General features: G+C 44.0%; 1 protein-coding gene across 1 annotated transcript in view; it reads right to left on the bottom strand.

Annotated features, from left to right (window-relative positions):
* Positions 1 to 10,375: 10,375 nt before the first annotated feature.
* PANK1 (pantothenate kinase 1) overlaps positions 10,376 to 19,426 on the bottom strand; it is a 75,431-nt gene continuing 66,380 nt past the window's right edge. The window contains exons 7-8 of the mRNA XM_038743955.1: positions 18,698 to 18,823; positions 10,376 to 11,822 (exon numbers count right to left, since the gene is read on the bottom strand). Coding sequence (XP_038599883.1) covers positions 11,763 to 11,822; positions 18,698 to 18,823 — 186 coding nt within the window. The 3' untranslated portion in view covers positions 10,376 to 11,762. The remainder of the gene's footprint in view (positions 11,823 to 18,697; positions 18,824 to 19,426) is intronic.

Genomic DNA, 19,426 nt, shown 5'->3' with positions numbered 1-19,426 from the left:
AGGGTGTGTGTGTTTCATACATAGGTAAAGCTGCTTTCAGAGTTTAAAGCTGGAAGTGTTCCCGAAAAAGGCATCAACAAATTGTGCCGCACAAACTACAATTTAGCATACAAAGTACAAAACAATTTATTTCAGATTAGTGAAAAGAAAATGAATTCAGTAGAGACACACGCATATCAAGTATACTGTTTATGTTTTAAAAAGTTAGGTGGGATTTTAAACTATTTGAATACATTTTTTATTAAAAACTCAAATATTTCCATTCTTATCCAGGTGCAGCACTGGTAACTGGGTTTTCTTCACAAATGGACATCAGTTATCTGGAGTCTGTTGGGCTGCCAACAATAGCTTTTTCTGGATGCTTTTTCTAATTCAGGTCAGGATTTTTATAGGCCAGTTTAGTGCCTATTTCCCACTGCATGCGACTTCCCAATTGTCAGGGGAAGATTAATGGATTTGGTGAATCCCTGCAGAACACACGGAAGATTTTAACACCAAACTTGATTTGGGCCAGTGTGGTGGCAGGTCAAACCACTAGGGTAGGTCGAGGATGTTGTGAAACCTTAGAACTGTGCTTTGCGCATAGTAAGCACTTATGGCTCAGTGGAAAGAGCCCGGGCTTTGGAGGCAGAGGTCATGGGTTCAAATCCCGGCTCCGCCAATTGTCAGCTGTGTGACTTTGGGCAAGTCACTTAACTTCTCTGGGCCTCTGTGACCTCGTCTGTAAAATGGGGATTAGGACTGTGAGCCCCACGTGGGACAACCTGATCACCTTGCAACCTCCCCAGTGCTTAGAACAGTGCTTTGCACATAGTAAGTGCTTAATAAATGTCATCATTATTACCTTGTAACCTCCCCAGCGCTTAGAACAGTGCTTTGCACATAGCAAGTGTTTAATAAATGTCATTATTATTATTAATAATAAATGCCATCATTATTATTATTATTAAATATTGAGACCTTGACAGTGTGACCTTAGTGGATAAAGCAAGGGCCTGGGGGACAGAAGACCTGGGTTCTAATCCCAGCTCCACCCCTTGCGTATTGTGTGACGTCGGGCGAGTCCCTGAATTTGTCTGTGCCTCAGTTTCCTCACTGGCAAAATGGGGATTCAATACCTGTTCTCCCCCCTACTTGACTGAAAACCCCTTGTGGGGCAGAGACTATATCTCCGTTTTGTTTTGTTGTCTGTCTCCCCCTTCTAGACTGAGCTCATTGTTGGGTAGGGACCGTCTCTATATGTTGCCAACTTGTACTTCCCAAGCACTTAGTACAGTGCTCTGCACACAGTAAGCACTCAATAAATACGATTGAATGAATGAATATGTTGCCAAATTGTACTTCCCAAGCACTTAGTACAGTGCTCTGCACACAGTAAGCACTCAATACGATTGAATGAATGAATAATAATAATAATAATGGCATTTATTAAGCGCTATGTGCAAAGCATTGTTCTAAGCGCTGGGGGGGTTACAAGGTGATAGGTTGTCCCACAGGGGGCTCACAGTCTTAATCCCAATTTTACAGATGAGGTAGCTGAGGCACAGAGAAGTGAAGTGACTTGCCCAAAGTCATAAGCCTGACGATCGGCGGAGCCGGGATGAATGTGGGACATGGACTGTGTCCCACCTGATTAGCTTGTATCCACTCCAGGGCTTAATACAGCACCTGGTACATAGTGAGTGCTTAGTACAGTGCTCTGCACACAGTAAGCACTCAATAAATACGATTGAATGAATGAATAAATGCCTAACCAATACTATTACAAAAAAAGCCAGGTTCAATGTGTGTCCCATAGTTCTTTGAATTATTCGGTTGTATCTATTGAGAATTTACTGTGTGCAGAGCACTGTACAAAGCACTTACCTGCAGATCAGATACCTACTCTATATCCCCAATCTTTCCTATCAATCAATCAAAGGTATTTCATTCTAAGCACAGTTCTGAGCACTTGGAAAGTACAATTCAGCAACAAAGAGAGACAATCCCTGCCCACAATGGACTCACAGTCTAGAATCCCCCTTTAACAGATGAGGAAGCAGAGGCACAGAAATGTTAAGTGGCTTCGCCAGGGCCACACAGCAGGCAAATGGATTAAAAATAAATGTGGTATGTTAAGCGCTTACTATGTGCCAAGCACTGTACTAAGCGCTGGGATGGATACAAGTAAATTGGGGTGGACACAGTCCCTGTCACACATGAGGCTCACAGTCTCAATTCCCATTTTACAGATGAGGTACTTCTACTTAATAATAATGATAGCATTTATTAAGCACTTACTATGTGCAAAGCACTGTTCTAAGTGCTGGGAAGATTACAAAGTGATCAGGTTGTCCCATGGGGGGCTCACAGTCTTAATTCCCATTTTACAGATGAGGTAACTGAGGCCCAGAGAAGTGAAGTGACTTGCCCAAAGTCAAACAGCTGACACTCTTAAGTGCTCATTGTGTGGATGGTATTTTACGCACCTTAAGCACCACATACTCACTCCTCCCTCAGCCCCACAGCACTTACGTACATATCCGTAATTTATTTTAATGTCTGTGTGTCTTACTGGAAAAAACATGGGCTTGCGAGTCAGAGGTCATGGGTTCTAATCCCGCCTCCACCACTTGTCAGCTGTGTGACTTTGGGCAAGTCACTTAACTTCTCTGTGCCTTAGTTACCTCATCTGTAAAATGGGGATTTTAAAAAGTTAGGTGGGATTTTAAAATATTTTCATACATTTTTTATTACAGACTCGAATATTTCCATTCTTAACCCAGGTGCAGCACTGGTAATTGGGTTTTCTTCACAAACGGACATCAGTTATCTGTGAGCCCCATGAGGGACAACCCGAGAATCTTGTATCTACCCCAGCGCTTAGAACAGTGCTTGGCACATAGTAAGCGCTTAACAAATACCATCATTATTATTATAGTCAGGAAATGACTACTACTTGGTTGTATTGTACTTCCCAAGTGCTTAGTACAGTGCTCTGCACACAGTAGGCACTCAATATGACTGAATGTATGAATGAATTGTACTCTCCCAATCGCTCTGTACAGTACTCTACTACACACAAGAGGCACTCAGTAAATACCACTGATTGATTGATTGTGGAGCACTGTACCAATTGCTTGCGAGAGAATAATACTAATAATTATTATTGTGGTATTTGTTAAGTGCTTACTACGTGCCGAGCACTGTTCTAACTGCTGAGGTAGATACAAGGTAACCAGGTTGTCCCACGTGGGGCTCACAGTCTTAATCCCCATTTTACAAGTGAGGAAATTGAGGCACAGAGAGGTTAAGTGACTTGCCCAAGGTTACACAGCAGACAAGTGGCGGAGCCAGGATTAGAACCCACATCCTCCGACTCCCAAGCCAGTTCGCTTGCCACTAGGCAAACCATCATAGAGTAAGGAGACATAATAATAATAATAATGGTATTTAAGTGCTCACTATGTGCCAAACACTGTTCTAAGCGCCGGACATGACCCCGTCCTCCCTGCTTTCCCCCTCTAGCAGCCTAGCCTCCAGAGGAGATTCTGTAAGTTTCTCCTCACAACTCATAAAGTCATAGTTTCCAAACTCCTCCGGGATTGAGAACTCTGCCCATCTTTTCTCCCTTATTCCTTCATTTGTCACCTTACAGAACGAAAATGACATTATCCTGTGGTGCGGTTATTATTTATTACCTGTTCTGGGATCACATACCAAGTATCGCTGCTTCCTGAGGTTGTCCTAGTCTGTAAAAATGTACTGATTATGCGCACAAATGACAGAAAAATAATCACCAGGTGTTTATTTTCAGAAATATGATTCACCAACTTTGGTGCATTATATAAATCTGTTCACAGCTTATTTCATAACTGGCAGTTCTGAGAAAGAAAAGATTCCCACGTACAGTCAATTTTTTTTATATCTGAATTATTGCCAAGAATTCATTTGGAGTGAGTCTACACATTCCGAGTGGAGGCCGAATCTGCCCAGGCAAAGTGGAGGGTTGAGCAATTGTAGGCTAGTGGAATCAATTAATCAATCAATCAATTGCATTTATTGAGCGCTTACTGTGTGCAGAACACTGTACTGACAGTACAACAGAGTTGGTAGACACGTTCCCTGCCCACAGTGAGTTTACAATCTAGAGGCAGAGACAGACATTAATACAAATAAATAAATTAAATTACGGGTATGTACATAAGTGCTATGGGGCTGAGGTAGGGATGAATAACGGTTGCATATCCTAGTGCAAGGGTGATGCAGAAGGGAGTGAAAGAGGAAAATGAGGGAAAGTGCATGGGCTTGGGAATTGCGGTACCTGGGCTCTAAACCCAATTCCACCATTTGACTGTTGGGTGACTCATAAGCCACTTAACTTTGCCGTGCCTCAGTTTCATCATCTGTCAAATGGCGATCATATACCCATTTTCCCTCCGTATGGGACAGGGTCTGTGTCTCACCTATTATGAATCTATTTAGAGGTTTAATACGGTGCCTGGCACATAGTAAGCACTTCAATACCACTGTTATTAATAATAGATCATAGAGGCTGAGTTTTTTGGCCTCAATGGCAGGTTTTCTGCAGGGGGTTTGGTTTCATTACCTACTTTATTCTCCACTTGATTCTGCCTATGCAGATAAAACCCAAATGACTGATTAAAACACCACAGTTTGAAATCGGTGCATAGGTAGACAGAAAGCTGACCACTCCCTTTAAAAAATAAAGCTTTGCATTTAGTCATAAAAACTCATATAAAACATTTTAAAATCAGTATATCCAGCAATTAAATGCAAAAAGACATTTTCTGTTAAAAACGTGACCCATATTAAACCAGAGAATTACACATTAGCATAAACCTTCTAGTGACAAACATTTTGAAATCATGTTACAGTTGGAAAAACGTTCAAGCTCTGAATTACAAAAATCAATTTTTGCCATAGTAGTTTTAGCCTGCATCATATTTAGCAGGGCACTGGGAATATTATCATTCTTTTCAAACCGTTTTCTAATTAAAATACCACCCCCGCCACCCCATCAACGCAGAGCAAGATACAAGCAACAGGGAAGGACGGGAGGAGTAGGACGATTTAGTGAATAGAGCAGGGGCCTGGGAGAGAGAAGGGCCTGGGTTCTAATTCCTGTTCCATCACTTGCTGCTGTGTGTCCTTGGACAAACCACTAAACTTCTCTGTGCCTCAGAGAAGTGGGGACTAACTCTGTGAGCCCCGTGTGGGACATGGACCGAGTCCAACCTGATTAACTTCCATCTACCCCAGCGCTTAGAACAGTGTCTGGCATATCCAGCACTTAGTACAGTACCCCAGAGCTTAATATAGTGTCTGGTACATAGTAACCACTTAACAAATACCATTATTATTATTATTATTATTATTATTATTATTATTATTATAGTAAGTGCTTAACAAGTACCATTATTATTATTATAGTAAGTGCTTAACAAATACCATTATTATTATTATAGAAAGTGCTTAACAAATACCATTAAAAAAAGTCAGTGGTTGTGTGATGGCGAAGGGTAGAAATGGGCAAGATCATAATAATAATAATGATGGCATTTGTTAAGCACTATGTGCAAAGCACTGTTGTAAGCGTTGGGGGGGATACAAGATGATCAGGTTGTCCCAAGTGGGGCTCACAGTCTACATCCCCATTTTACAGATGAGGTAACTGAGGTTCTGAGAATAACAAAAATAATAATAATAATAATAATAATAATGGCATTTATTAAGCACTTACTATGTGCAAAGCACTGTTCTAAGCACTGGGGAAGTTACCAGGTGATCAGGTTGTCCCATGGGGGGCTCACAGTCTTCACCCTCATTTTATAGATGAGGTAACTGAGGCACAGAGAAGTGAAGTGACTTGCCCAAAGTCACACAGCTGACAGGTGGCGGAGCCGGGATTTGAACCCTTGACCTCTGACTCTAAAGCCCGGACTCTTTCTACTGAGCTACGCTGCTTCTCGCCCAAGGTCACATAGCAGACATGTGGCGGAGCCAGGATTCAAACCCATGACCTCTGACTCTAAAGCCCGGGCTCTTTCCACTGAGCCACGCTGATCATCATCATCATCATCAATCGTATCTATTGAGTGCTTACTATGTGCAGAGCACTGTACTAAGCGCTTGGGTAGTACAAATTGGCAACATAAAAGAAGATCATGAAAAGAAGACACTATGAAGAGGCAGAGACGGGGACGCAAGAGGAGGTTGTAGGTGACAAGGACGTAATGTGGAGAAAATGAGGTGAGGGGAAGGGGCTGGTGGTCAGGAAAGTCTACTCAATCGTGTTTATTGAGCACCTACTATACTAAGTGCTCGAGAGAGAACAGTACAAAATAAACAGTTATATTCCCTGCCCACAATGAGTTTACAGTCTAGTAGTAGGAGAGTTGGGTGGCAGGATGGTGTGATGAAGATGTCTGGCAGCGGGGGGGCTGGGCCTGTGCCCTTGGGGAAGCTGTGCAGATGCCTAGGGAAGGGGGTGAGAAGGGAATTGGGGGAGGGAGACTCCAAACCTGGAAAGGTGGAGCTTGGCCATTAGCCTTACTGTTCAAGTGACAGACTTCAAGCCTTCAGCCATCATTTTTTCAGCCAATCGTCATGGTGTTTAATTGACATCTATTTGGTATTCATCCAGTTTGAATGCTCTGTCCCTCTAGCAGACAACTCCCTGTCGACTGACCATCCAGCACTCTGCCCAGCCATCAAAGGTGTGTGGGAATCTTTACTGTCATCCAAGCATGAAAAGAGAGGTAATGCAAACAGAAAGCTGTAGCGCTTAGAGAAAATTTTAACTGACTTCAATTCCTCCCTGGAGCATCTACCTAGCACAAAGTTTTTATCCTAGGAAATCCAGTCAGTGATTGACTTCAGCCAAGGCAAAGATACCATTTTTTTTAAAAAAAAAAGCTATCCTCTGTTTGGCATCATTTTTCCAGGTCATCAGAAAGTTCATTCATTCAATCGTATTTACTGAGCACTTACTGTGTGCAGAGCACTGTACTAAGCACTTGGGAAGTACAAGTTGGCAACATATAGAGATGGTTCCTACCCAACAACGGGCTCATAGTCTAGAAGGGGGATATGTTAAAGTTAGTTTAGCAGGTATTTGGCCCAGGAATTAGCTTAACTGACAGCTGCTGCCTCAGCATGTAGATTGGGGGGTTGTCTGTGCTACTCCCCTCACTCTATTATACACTACTTCAGCATGGCTCAGTGGAAAGAGCACAGGCTTTGGAGTCAGAGGTCATGGGTTCAAATCCCAGCTCCATTTGTCAGCTGTGTGACTTTAGGCAAATCACTTTAACTTCTCTGTGCCTCAGTTACCTCATCTGTAAAAATGAGGATTAAGACTGTGAGCCCCCCATGGGACATCCTGATCACCTTGTAACCTTCCCAGCACTTAGAACAGTGCTTTGCACATAGTAAGCGCTTAATAAATGCCATCATTATTATTATTATTTCTCCACAAACCACTTCAAAGTTTGATGTCAGGAGGATGAGATACACTCCTCCGTGCTAAAGAAAGAAAGACTGTGTGCTGCAGTTATTCCTAGCACACAAAGGAAGCCGGCCCCATCAGGTGTCAGCAGGAGGGTCAGGATCTGGGAAGGAGTGATGATGATGATGGTGTTTGTGAAGCACTCATTATGCGCCAGACACTGTATTAAGCACTATGATGGATACAAGCTAATCAGGTTGGACATCATACCTGTCCCACATGGGGGCTCCTGGTCTTAATCCCCGTTTTACAGATGAAGTAACTGAGGCCGAGAGAAGTACAGTGACTAGCCCAAGATCATACATTTCACTCCTAAAGGTACCTCGATGGAGTATCCCATTTCGATCTTGTTAATAACTGGGGCTGTTCAGCCTAGGACAACTGGACAAATCAAGCTGCAACATGAATTTATTTGGACTGGTTACCGGGTGGAAGTGATCTGATGAAAGTTTTCAGGCAGAGAGGCACCTAGCCAGAAGGAAAGTCTGTGGATTTCCTGGGCCATCCAAGAACCCCGATACTGTCTGCCTGAAGTACAGATAGCGTTTTGGACTTTTCAAGCCCCTATCCCTGTTGACTATCCTATGTGCATAACCAGCTGCTTCAGAAAAATAATCAGCTGCCATCTACTTCACTGGGTTGAAGGTGAAGTGGCTTCCATTTGTGGTTGCATGACTGTTTTGGTTTTTTTTCCAGCTGAGTCACTGGCTTTACCCCAAGTCAGATCTGACTTTTGGGAAACTGAATTAATTCCGATTTTCCTTAAATGTTTATTAGGGTAGGGTTCATAAAGACCATGTACAAAAGGCATTTGCAACTGGAAATAAATTCTTACAGCCCGCAATAACACGGTCTTTCAATGAGAGCAGACACTTTGTGCCTACCGTATGGCAGATTTTCTGCAGCCCAGATGACATGGAATTTTTTTTAATGGTATTTGTTAAGCATTTACCATGTGCTAGTCACTATACTAAGCACTGGGGTAGATATAGCTAATCAGGTTGGACACAGTCCATGTCCCACGTGGGGCTCACAGTCTCAATCCCCATTTTACAGATGAGGCAACTGAGGTACAGAGAAGTTACGTGACTTGCCCAAGGTCATACAGCAGACAAGTGCCAGAACCAGGATTAGAACCCAGGTCCTTCTGATTCCTAGGCCTGTGCTCTATTATCTAGGCCAAGCTGCTTCAGGCATGAAGTACAATGTTTAGCACTCAGTAGGTGCTCAATAAAGACCACTACTTGACTGGATGACTTCACACTCCTTTTCAGTCAAATCCAAGGCTGCCTACGGTCAGTCATGATAATAAGTATGATAACTGTAGTATTTGTTCCGTGCTTACCTCATACCAAACACTGTACTAAGCACTGGGGTAGACACAAGATAAGCAGATCCCACATGCGACTCACAGTCTAAGTATTCATTACCCTAAAGGTTTGATTTTCCTAGTTTTCACAACAGAAGTTAAACATCTTCATTAAACATCCTCAAACATCTTCGTTAAAAACGTTCCATAAAAGTTTTGAAGCCAGTACCAGCATTATCTTAACTCTGCCTAGGCTAGGGAAAGAGGGGATGAAGCAACCCTGTTCCTGACTTTTTTTTTTATGGTATCTGTTAAGTGCTTGCTATGTGCCAGATACTGTTCTAAACGCTGGGGTAGATAAGAGCTAATCAGGTTGGACACATGCCACGTCCCACAAGGGGCTCACAGTCTTAATTCCCATTTTACAGATGAGGTAACTGAGGCCCAGAGAAGTCAAGTGACTTGCCCAAGATCACATAGCAGGTAAGTGGTGGAGCTAGGATTAGAACCAATGACCTTCTGATTCCCAGGCTGCTTTCAGTAGACTTGTTTTGGTGAACGCCCAGCCTGCTTTCAGAAGCCCCAAAATCTGCTTTAAAGCCTGAATTAATGCAGCTGGGCAGCTTCCACCTAAAACATCAACTTAATTTCTCTAGTCGGTCAATCATACTTATTGAGGGCTTACTGTATGCAGAGCACTGTACTTGGGAGAGTACAGTGCAACAATAAACGAACCCATTCCCTGCCCACAACCAGTTTACAGTCTAGAGGGACTGTAAACTCTGTAAGTTCTAGAGGATGGACTGTAAATTCCACCCTCCTCTTCCCTTGCTTTTCAGTCTCGCTGTTGATTCGAACTATAGCTGTAGGCTGCTTGCTGTTCAGGCTATGCCCTAGAGCTGGACTTTCTTCTACATGTGCCCAGAAAATTAGCCCCTCTGGGTGACATTTTAAGTCCAAATCTAGGCGATGACAAACTGAGAAACTTGCCTGATTATCAACATGGTCCATCCCCTGTGAAATGACTGAATTATTGCCACAGAATTATTCAAAGACGTTCTGGGGAGATCATTCGTTTCCACATTGCATCGAAAGGGTCTGATTTGGCTGCACACCCAGAAACAGCACACAAACATACATACAAACCCCATGTAGTATGTTTGGTTTTGTTCTCTGTCTCCCCCTTCTAGACTGTGAGCCCACTGTTGGGTAGGGACTGTCTCTATATGTTGCCAACTTGTACTTCCCAAGAGCTTAGTACAGTGCTCTGCACACAGTAAGTGCTCAATAAATACAATTGATTGATTGATTGATGTAGTATTCCAGTTTAAACACAGTACACAGCACATAGGCCATAAGCCAGAGATCAAGAGGAAAGGCTCAAATTAAAGTAATCCAAGGCGGGACAGGAAGAGCACAGGCACGCGCACACAAACACACACACACACACGCACACAGAGTCATTTTACATAGCAGAGGGCATTTGAAAGTTAGCAACACACTGAAAGTCCAAGACAAGGACATTAGGAAATGAAGGCTACAGATAGACCACAACATGACAACAGAAACGGGCTTTATTTCAACCAGACAAATCAACATTTCATCTACTATCAGTTTCTCCCCAAACCTGAAGGTACGAAAATGAATGATCTGTTCAGATGATAATAGGTAAAAACTCTTGAATAACAGTATAGCTTCTCCAAAATCCAAATACCTTTCCTTCTAAATGTTGCCCCTCTTTCCAGAATTTGGGCTCATGCTAGGGTTCATTTACAAGAATATACAAAATACTCATCACCCCTTAGCCAGATCAATTTAGCAAGAATTTGTTTCAAAGTTAGAAACTGGGACTTGAAGGAGTGTTTTTGTTTGATTTTTAATACAAAAACTTAAATAACCCTGACTGTTTTATTTGCAAGACACTTCACCACAGGCTCCCGGGTGCACACATCAAAAAGACACACAGCGTGCTAAGCGTTTCCCAGCACCCTAGTCCACAATCTTAATTTACTTATGCCTCAATAACAGTGACTCCCATTGGAATAGGTAGGACTGACAACTTTTGAGCCATGGCCTTGCCCTTCTCTCTGAAGGCCAGAGAGAATTAGCACTAAGGAACGCTTCATTTGAGTTCTGAACTCCCCACATTCAGTCCATCCAATATAATACTGCAAAAGGACGGAGATCTTCCTTATTCACACACTCAACAGTCTTCTCGGGGCAGATGCTTCTCCTAGGGTTGGGACTTTAGTAAACTGGGCATCGTCTGGGCTAACATGGACAACACTAACAGCCAAAGAAAGGGCATTTAGTTGGGGGTGGAGGAATCCCAGAATAAGTGGTGATGGGGTTGGCATTCCCTTTTAGTAGAGGTCATTTACTAACACAAAAACAAGACCAACACCACCCCACCCAAAAAAACCCACCCCAAAACAAACAAAACCCAAAGGCCAAAAATAACATTCACAGTCAACATGCCAGCTTTGCAGTTTCATTTGAAACCAAGAGCAAATCATGAAACGTCATGAAAAATATAAGTAAAGATAAAATCTCCTAGAGTAATTACTAAATGAAGTTTAAATTACCACACTGATCAGTAAACCCCAGAAGAAAACAGCTCTCACATTTCAGGTCCTTCTTCAAACATTATTCAGCTTCTTAAAATTAATGCAGAAAAATCAGTACATTTGGCCATGTTGCACTCTTTCTCTTTAAAAAATACAATATACAGAAAAAGGTCTCTTGTATTCCCCATATGAATTTTGAAGTTCAAGCTCAGATCCCATGAGTTTAAAGATCAACTAAAAGGATTTAAATTATTTACAAATCCAGCAGGTGCCACTGCCCAAATGGCTTTGTTTCCATTGGCAGTCTTGGGGATAGTCTGTTTCCAGCAGCAGAGCAGTAGCTTACACAGGGGGTTGTTTCCCGTTGTGGGCACCTTCACTTCTCGTCGTTCATTTTGAACAATTCCAGAAGGGCCCCCACAGCTCCAAAATAACCCTTTAAAACAAGAGCAAAAAGTCCCTATCAGAAACTCCTCAGAAGAATACTTATGGAATAAATATTACTCTATTATTTATTTATTTTATTTGTACATATTTATTCTATTTATTTTATTTTGTTAATATGGTTTGTTTTGTTGTCTGTCTCCCCCTTCTAGACTGTGAGCCCACTGTTGGGTAGGGACTGTCTCTATATGTTGCCAACTTGTACTTCCCAAGCACTTAGTACAGTGCTCTGCACACAGTAAGCGCTCAAAAAATACGATTGAAGAGTAATAAATTGCACAATGATCAAAGTACACTAGGGTTGGGCGCTTTGAGATTTTCCACTGAGCACTGTGTGTACGGCACTCTACTAAGCACTTGGGAGAGTACCGATAACAATATAAAAGACACATTCCCTGCCCACAACAAGCTGACAGTCTTCAATCACTGGCACTTATTGAGCATCTTACCAAGTGCTTCGGCACTGCCCTACGAGTTTTGACTTCTGGTCCATGCCCTCAAACAGGACGACCTTTCGGTATGATCTCTCAGATCTCTCTGTCTCCAGTCTCTCCCCTATACTTCGCTCTGCTGCCTGAATCATTCTTTTTCTAAGCCACCATTTAGAAGTTGCATGGCCTAGTGGCAAGAGGCCACGTCACTGCCATGCCACTCTGGCTTGGGAGTCGGAGGACATGGGTTCTGCTCCGCCACTTTGCTGTGTGATCTTGGGTAAGTCACTCCACTTCTCTGGGTTTCAGTTACGTCATCTGTAAAATGGGGATTAAGCCCTATGTGGGACAGGGACGGTGTCCAGCGTGATAACTTTGTATGTATCCCAATGCTTAAAACAGTGCTTGCCACAGAGTAAGCACTTAACAATTACCATTATTATTATTATTATTATTATGCACAAGACTGAGACATTTACAAAACAAATGCAAAGAATGGTATTCCATGGTCAGGTACTTGCAGGAGCTCAGTCACAGGGTGGCAACCTAGATCTGCCTGCAGCTCAGTCACTGGTGCCCAGAAAGCTCCTATGCCCTTCCAGGGTTTCTGCCACCACTCCTGCCATCCCCAGTAGCAGGTGGAAAAGCAGGCATGGGGGGGCAAATCCAAGAAGTGATTCCAGAGAAGAAAAGGAAACCTAACAACTGAACCTTCTGTGCTTGTGCAAAAGGGGGCAAGGGACCATAAGGACAGAACTACATTACCCACGAATCTCTGGGAAGCCTTTGTCCAGTCACACATTTTTTATAGTCACACACTTTCTCGTTTTGGAAAGACGCTATCCAACCTTGGCTTCAAAGATTCCGTCCTCTCCAGGTTCTCCTCTTATCTCACCAGCCTTTCACTCTTAGTCTCCTTTGCGGGCTCCTCCTCCCCCTCCCATTCCCTTACTGTAGGGGTTCCTCAAGGGTCAGTTCTTGGTCCCCTTCTGTTCTCTATCTATACTCACTCCCTTGGTGAACTCATTCGCTTCCACGGCTTCAACTATCATCTCTACGCTGATGACACCCAAATCTACATCTCAGCCCCTGTTCTCTCTCCCTCCCTTCAGGCTTGGGTCTCCTCCTGCCTTCAGGACATCTCCATCTGGATGTCTGCCCACCATCTAAAACTCAATATGTCCAAGACTGAACTCCTTATCTTCCCTCCCAAACCCTGCCCTCTCCTTGACTTTTCCGTCACTGTAGACAGCACTACCATCCTTCCCGTCCCACAAGCCCGCAACCTTGGTGTCATCCTCAACTCCGCTCTCTCGTTCAACCCCACATCCAATCTGTCACAAAAACCTGCCGGTCTCACCTCCGCAACATCGCCAAGATCCGCCCTTTCCTCTCCATCCAAACCGCTATCTTGGTGGTTCAATCTCTCATCCTATCCCGACTGGATTACTGCATCAGCCTCCTCTCTGATCTCCCATCCTCCTGTCTCTCCCTGCTTCAGTCCATACTTCATGCTGCTGCCCGGATCATCTTTGTGCAGAAACACTCTGGGCATGTTACTCCCCTCCTCAAAAATCTCCAGTGGCTACCAGGCAACCTACGCATCAAGCAAAAACACCTCACTCTCGGCTTCAAGGCTGTCCATCACCTCACCCCCTCCTACCTCACCTCCCTTCTTTCCTTCTGCAGCCCAGGCCACACCCTCCGCTCCTTGGCCGCTAACCTCCTCACTGTGCCTCGTTCTCACCCGTCCCGCCGTCGACCCCCAGCCCACGTCCTCCCCCTGGCCTGGAATGCCCTCCCTCCTCACATCCACCAAGCTAGCTCTCTTCCTCCCTTCAAAGCCCTACTGAGAGCTCACCTCCTCCAGGAGGCCTTTCCAGACTGAGCCCCCTTTTTCCTCTCCTCCTCCCCATCCCCCCAGCCCTACCTCCTTCCCCTCCCCACAGCACCTGTATATATGTTTGTACAGATTTATTACTCTATTTATTTTACTTGTACATATTTACTATTCTATTTATTTTGTTAATGATGTTCATCTAACTTTACTTCTATTTATTCTGAGACTTGACACGTGTCCACGTGTTTTGTTTTGTTGTCTGTCTCCCCCTTCTAGACTGTGAGGCCACTGTTGGGTAGGGACCGTCTCTACATGTTGCCAACTTGTACTTCCCAAGCACTTAGTACAGTGCTCTGCACAAAGTAAGCACTCAATAAATACGATTGAATGAATGAATGAATATCGCCAAGGCCACGGATTTACCCTCTAATCCTCCTCCAGACCTCTTTATCCTCGCTTCCTTCATAGATTCCCAGGCACTTTGGAGAAGAAAATAATCCATTGACTCCCAAATGCCCTGCTCTCCTCCTCCCTCACTCCTGGCAGCTGTGTGAATTTGGTGCAGAAGGAAGAGGACAAGTGACTCCAAATCTAGACATCAGGCCAACCTCGTCTATCCTTGTGTGCTTTAACTCTGCCCGGAAAAATTATTTCTCCATCCTAATTGACACCCTTGCCCACTGCCCTCATCAGTTGTTCCAGACGTTTAACTCCCTCCTCAAACACCCTCTCCTCCTGCCCCCACCTCGGTTACCTACTTGGAGAAAATTGAAACTATCCAGCATGATCTAAAATCTCCTCTCCTTCTCTCCAGTGCCTCCCTCTTCCTGCCCCTTCGTCAACTCTCCCACCTTTTTCATCCGTATATCAAGAGATCGCCTGCCTTCTCTCAAAATTCAGCCCCTCCACCTGCACATCTGACCCAATTCCTTTTGCACTTTATCAAAGCTCTTACCTCTCCCCTTTCTCCCTCACTTTCGCTCTCCAATGGCTCCTTCCCCACTGTTTTCAAACATACCCATGTCTCCCCTATCCTAAAAGAAACCTCCCTTGACCCCATGGCTCCCTCCATTTGTTTTCCCCATCTCCCTCCTACTATTCCTCCCCAAACTCCTTGAGTGAGGTGTCTACACCTGCTGTCTCAAGTCCGTCTCCTCCAATTCTCTCCTTGAACTCCTCCAATCTGGATTTCGTCCCCTTCACTCCACAGAAACCTACTCTCTCAAAGGTCAAAAATGATCTCCTTCTTGCCAAATCCAATGGCCTCTACTCCATCGTCACTCCACAGAAACCTACCCTCTCAAAGGTCAAACATGACCTCCTTCTTGCCAAATCCAATGGCCTCTACTCCATCGTAATCCTCCCGGACCTCTCATCTACCTTCCACACTGTCAACGACCCACTTCTGGAAACATTATCCAACATTATCACTGACACTGTCCTCTCCTGGTTCTCCTCATATCTTTGGCTGCTCATTCTCAGCCTCGTTCACGGATTCCTCCTCTGCCTCCCATCCTCTAACTGTGCAAGCGCTTAGTACAGTGCTCTGCACACAGTAAGTGCTCAATAAATATGACTGAATGAATAAGTCCCTTGAGGCTCAGTTCTGGGTCCCCTTGTATTCTCCATCCCTTGAAAACTCATTCACTCCCATGGCTTCGATTACCACCTCTATGCAGATGATTCTCAAATCACCATCTCCAGCCCTGATCTCTGCAGCGTGGCTCAGTGGAAAAAGCACGGGCTTTGGAGTCAGAGGTCATGGGTTCAAATCCTGGCTCCGCCAACTGTCAGCTGTGTGACTTTGGGCAAGTCACTTAACTTCTCCGGGCCTCAATTACCTCATCTGTAAAATGGGGATTAAGACCGTGAGCCCCCAGTGGGACAAACTGGTCACCTTATAACCTCCCCAGCACTTAGAACAGTGCTTTGCACATTGTAAGCGCTTAACAAATGCTATTATTATTATTATTATTTCCTCCTGCCTTCAAGACAGCTCTACTTGGATGTTCTGCCGACACCTCAAATTTAACATGTCCAGAACAGAACTCCTTATCTTCCCACCAGAAGCCTGTCCTCCCCCGATTTTCCCATTAGTGTAGACAGCACCACCATCCTTCCTGTCTCTCAAGCCTGTTTTCCTTGGAGTTTTCCTTGAGTCTTCTCTCATTCAACCCGCATATTCAGTCACTAAATCCTGTCACTTCAATCTTCATGTTGCTAAAATCTGCCCTTTCCTCTCCATCCAAACTGCTACAATGTTAATCCAAGCACTTTATCCCATCCCATCTTGATGGAATGCATCATCCCTTCCCTCGCTCACCTCTCTGCCTACTCTCTCTCCCCACTACAGTCCACATTTCGCTCTGCTGTCCAGATCATTTGTCCACAAAAATGGTCAGTTTATGTTTCCCCACTCCTCAAGAACCTCCGGTGGTTGCCCATCCACCTCCACATCAAACAGAAACACTTACCACCAACTTTAAAGCACTCAATCACCTTGCCCCCTCCTACTTTACATCTCACTGCTCTCCAACTACAACCCAGCCCTTGCACTTTATTCCTCTAATGCCAACCTACTCACTGTACCTCAGTCTCATCTATTCATTGATTCATTCAATCATATTTATTGAGCACTTACTGTGTGCAGAGCACTGTATTATCTCATCACCCACATCCTGCCTCTGGTTTGAAATGGCCTCCCTCTTCAAATACAACAATCACTTTCTCCACCCCCAAAGCCTTCTGAAGGCACATCTTCTCCAGGAGACCTTCCCTGACTAAACCCTCATTTCCTCTTCTCCCACCCCTTCTGTGTCACTCTGATTTGCTCATTTTATTCACCCGTCCCCCAGCCCCACAGCACTTACGTACATATCCGTTATATACTTATGTTTATATGTACATATTTACCATTCTATTTATTTTGTTAATGATGTGCATTTAGCTTTAATTCTATTTGTTCTGACGACTTGACACCTGTCCACGTTTTGTTTTGTTGTTTGTCTCCCCCTTCTAGACTGTGAGCCCGCTGCTGGGTAGGGACTGTCTCTATACGGGGTAGGGACCGTCTCTATACGTGGTAGGGACCATCTCTATACGTTGTCAACTTGTACTTCCTAAGCACTTAGTGCATTGCTCTGCACACAGTAAGCGCTCAATAAATATGACAATGAATGAATGAACAAATTCATTCATTCACTGTACAAAGCACTTAGTACAGTGCTCTGTACACAGTAAGCACTCAATAAATACGATTGAATGAATTAATGTATGTATGTATGTATGTAATTATTTATATTCATGTCTGCCTTCCACTCGACTGTGAGCTTGTTGTGGGCAGGGAATGTATCTACCAACTATGCTATATTGTACTCTCCCAAGCGCTTACTACAGTGCTCTGCACACTGCAAGCACTCCATAGACACAACTGATGGATGGATTGATCTGAGGGCCAAGGACGCGGTCTGAAGCAAAGGTGCCAGCAGGCAGCGTGGCCTTGAAAAGAGCATGAGCCTGGGAGTTAGGACTCAGGTTTGAGTTCCGGCTCCACTACGAGTTTACTGTGTTACTTTGGACAAGTAATTTAACTGCTCCATGCCTCAGTTTCCTTACCTGTACAATGGAAATAAGATACCCATTCTTCCTCCCACTTTGACTGTGAGCACCATGTGAGACAGGAACCATTTCTGACCTGATTAACTTATATCTATCCCAGTGCTTAACACAGTGTTTGATACACAATGAGCTCTTTACAGATAACATAATAATAATAACAATAATAATTTACTGGCTTACATTTTGAGTCTTTGTTTTTAAATGCTGAAATACTCCAGAAAGCACCTGGTTTGGGTTTCAGAACCAGCCGGATCTTCAATTTAAAGTTGTTTAAATTGTTTAATGGAAATGGGAAAGGAAGACTCCTCAACAGCCTCTTAGCCCCATACATAGCAGGACAGAGCCAAGTCTCCTGGCTTTGCTCCATCCTCCTGCTACTATGCTCAGCATTCCCATCCCTATCCCATCCCCATCCCCTCTGAGCAAAGTATTACAGGACCAAAGCTTTCCTCTTCAATCCCGGCTCCCAGCACCCCCCATTTACACTAGAATGTGGCTATTTGTCCATCTGTAGTTCAAACAGTTCAGTTTTTGGCTGGTCTATCCCCTTTCCGGGGCTGATGTGGCACCGGAAAACTTTATGTCCAGTATTTTTATTTTCAAAGCCCCAGCCTCCTTCCACCTCAGCTCCGCACACAGAACCCCAACTGCTCGGGAAGCCACCATGTTTCCGGGAGCCAGGAAGGGGAACGTGATGGCTCTGGAAAAACGGAGGGGGTCAGGGGTGAAATGAATGATGCTCTTGGCAATGACAGAGGATCTACAAACACCCGCAAAGAATCTGTGTGTCCTCACCACAACCTTACATTCCACAATTTACAAAATGGAACGCACGTCTGTGGCTTGCCCGGAGTGCTTAGTATGATGTTTAATACTCCTTTCTACCTCAAACACCCTCAATCTGCTCCACGGCTGCAGATGGAGGAGGGGTGCCCTTTAAGAGGACAAAAAAAGTTTCCGCTCACACCCCCCACTTACCTCATGCTCCAAGAATAGTGCCTTTAGTTGTCCTTTGGACCAGAAATCCATGGCATAAGCTAGCAGCTTCATGGAGACCATGTTGATTCGGAGAAAATTCCCCACAAACACCACCCTGTCAATGTTCTGCAAAAATGAGAGATAACTTTAGGGGCCTAGGGGAAGAACATTTCAGTGAAGCATTATGCCACCTGTTCAATTTTAAAAGTGACACTTTTTCAAAGCAGTTTGGATCAGAACCTGAACCTGAATGAAAACCAACAAATATTTAGTTGTTAAAAGAACATAAAGAGCAGAAGTTTATCTTTAGTTCTAAATGAGCAGAAACAGAACCCCAGATCGGTAGTATTCTTGGCACTCAGTCTAAGGGTTTAATATTACCTAACATACAAATAGTGTTCTCCAGACATTTTTCTCAGGTCCCATTTTTTTTCCCCATGATTTATAAAGCATAGGTCAGAATGTATGCCCCAAATGAGACAGGGAATGTATCAGATCAGATTATTTTGTATTTACTGTGGTACTAATCACACAGTAATTGCTGAAGATCATAATTATGCAGGACCAGGAAGGTGTCTGGTGAGTTTTTTCCCAGAAAATCGCACTTCAATTAAACAATGGTATGTATTGAGCAGCTATTGTGTGCAAAGCACTGTACTGAGCACTTGAGAGATTACAAGTTAGAAAACACAAATTAGAAAATTTCTGGCCTCAAGGAACTTAATTCTC

Source organism: Tachyglossus aculeatus, chromosome 3, assembly GCF_015852505.1.
Source record: "Tachyglossus aculeatus isolate mTacAcu1 chromosome 3, mTacAcu1.pri, whole genome shotgun sequence".
In the NCBI taxonomy this organism is placed as follows: domain Eukaryota; kingdom Metazoa; phylum Chordata; class Mammalia; order Monotremata; family Tachyglossidae; genus Tachyglossus; species Tachyglossus aculeatus.
Note: the sequence above shows the minus strand (reverse complement) of the source record. Positions and strands in the feature narration are given on the sequence as shown.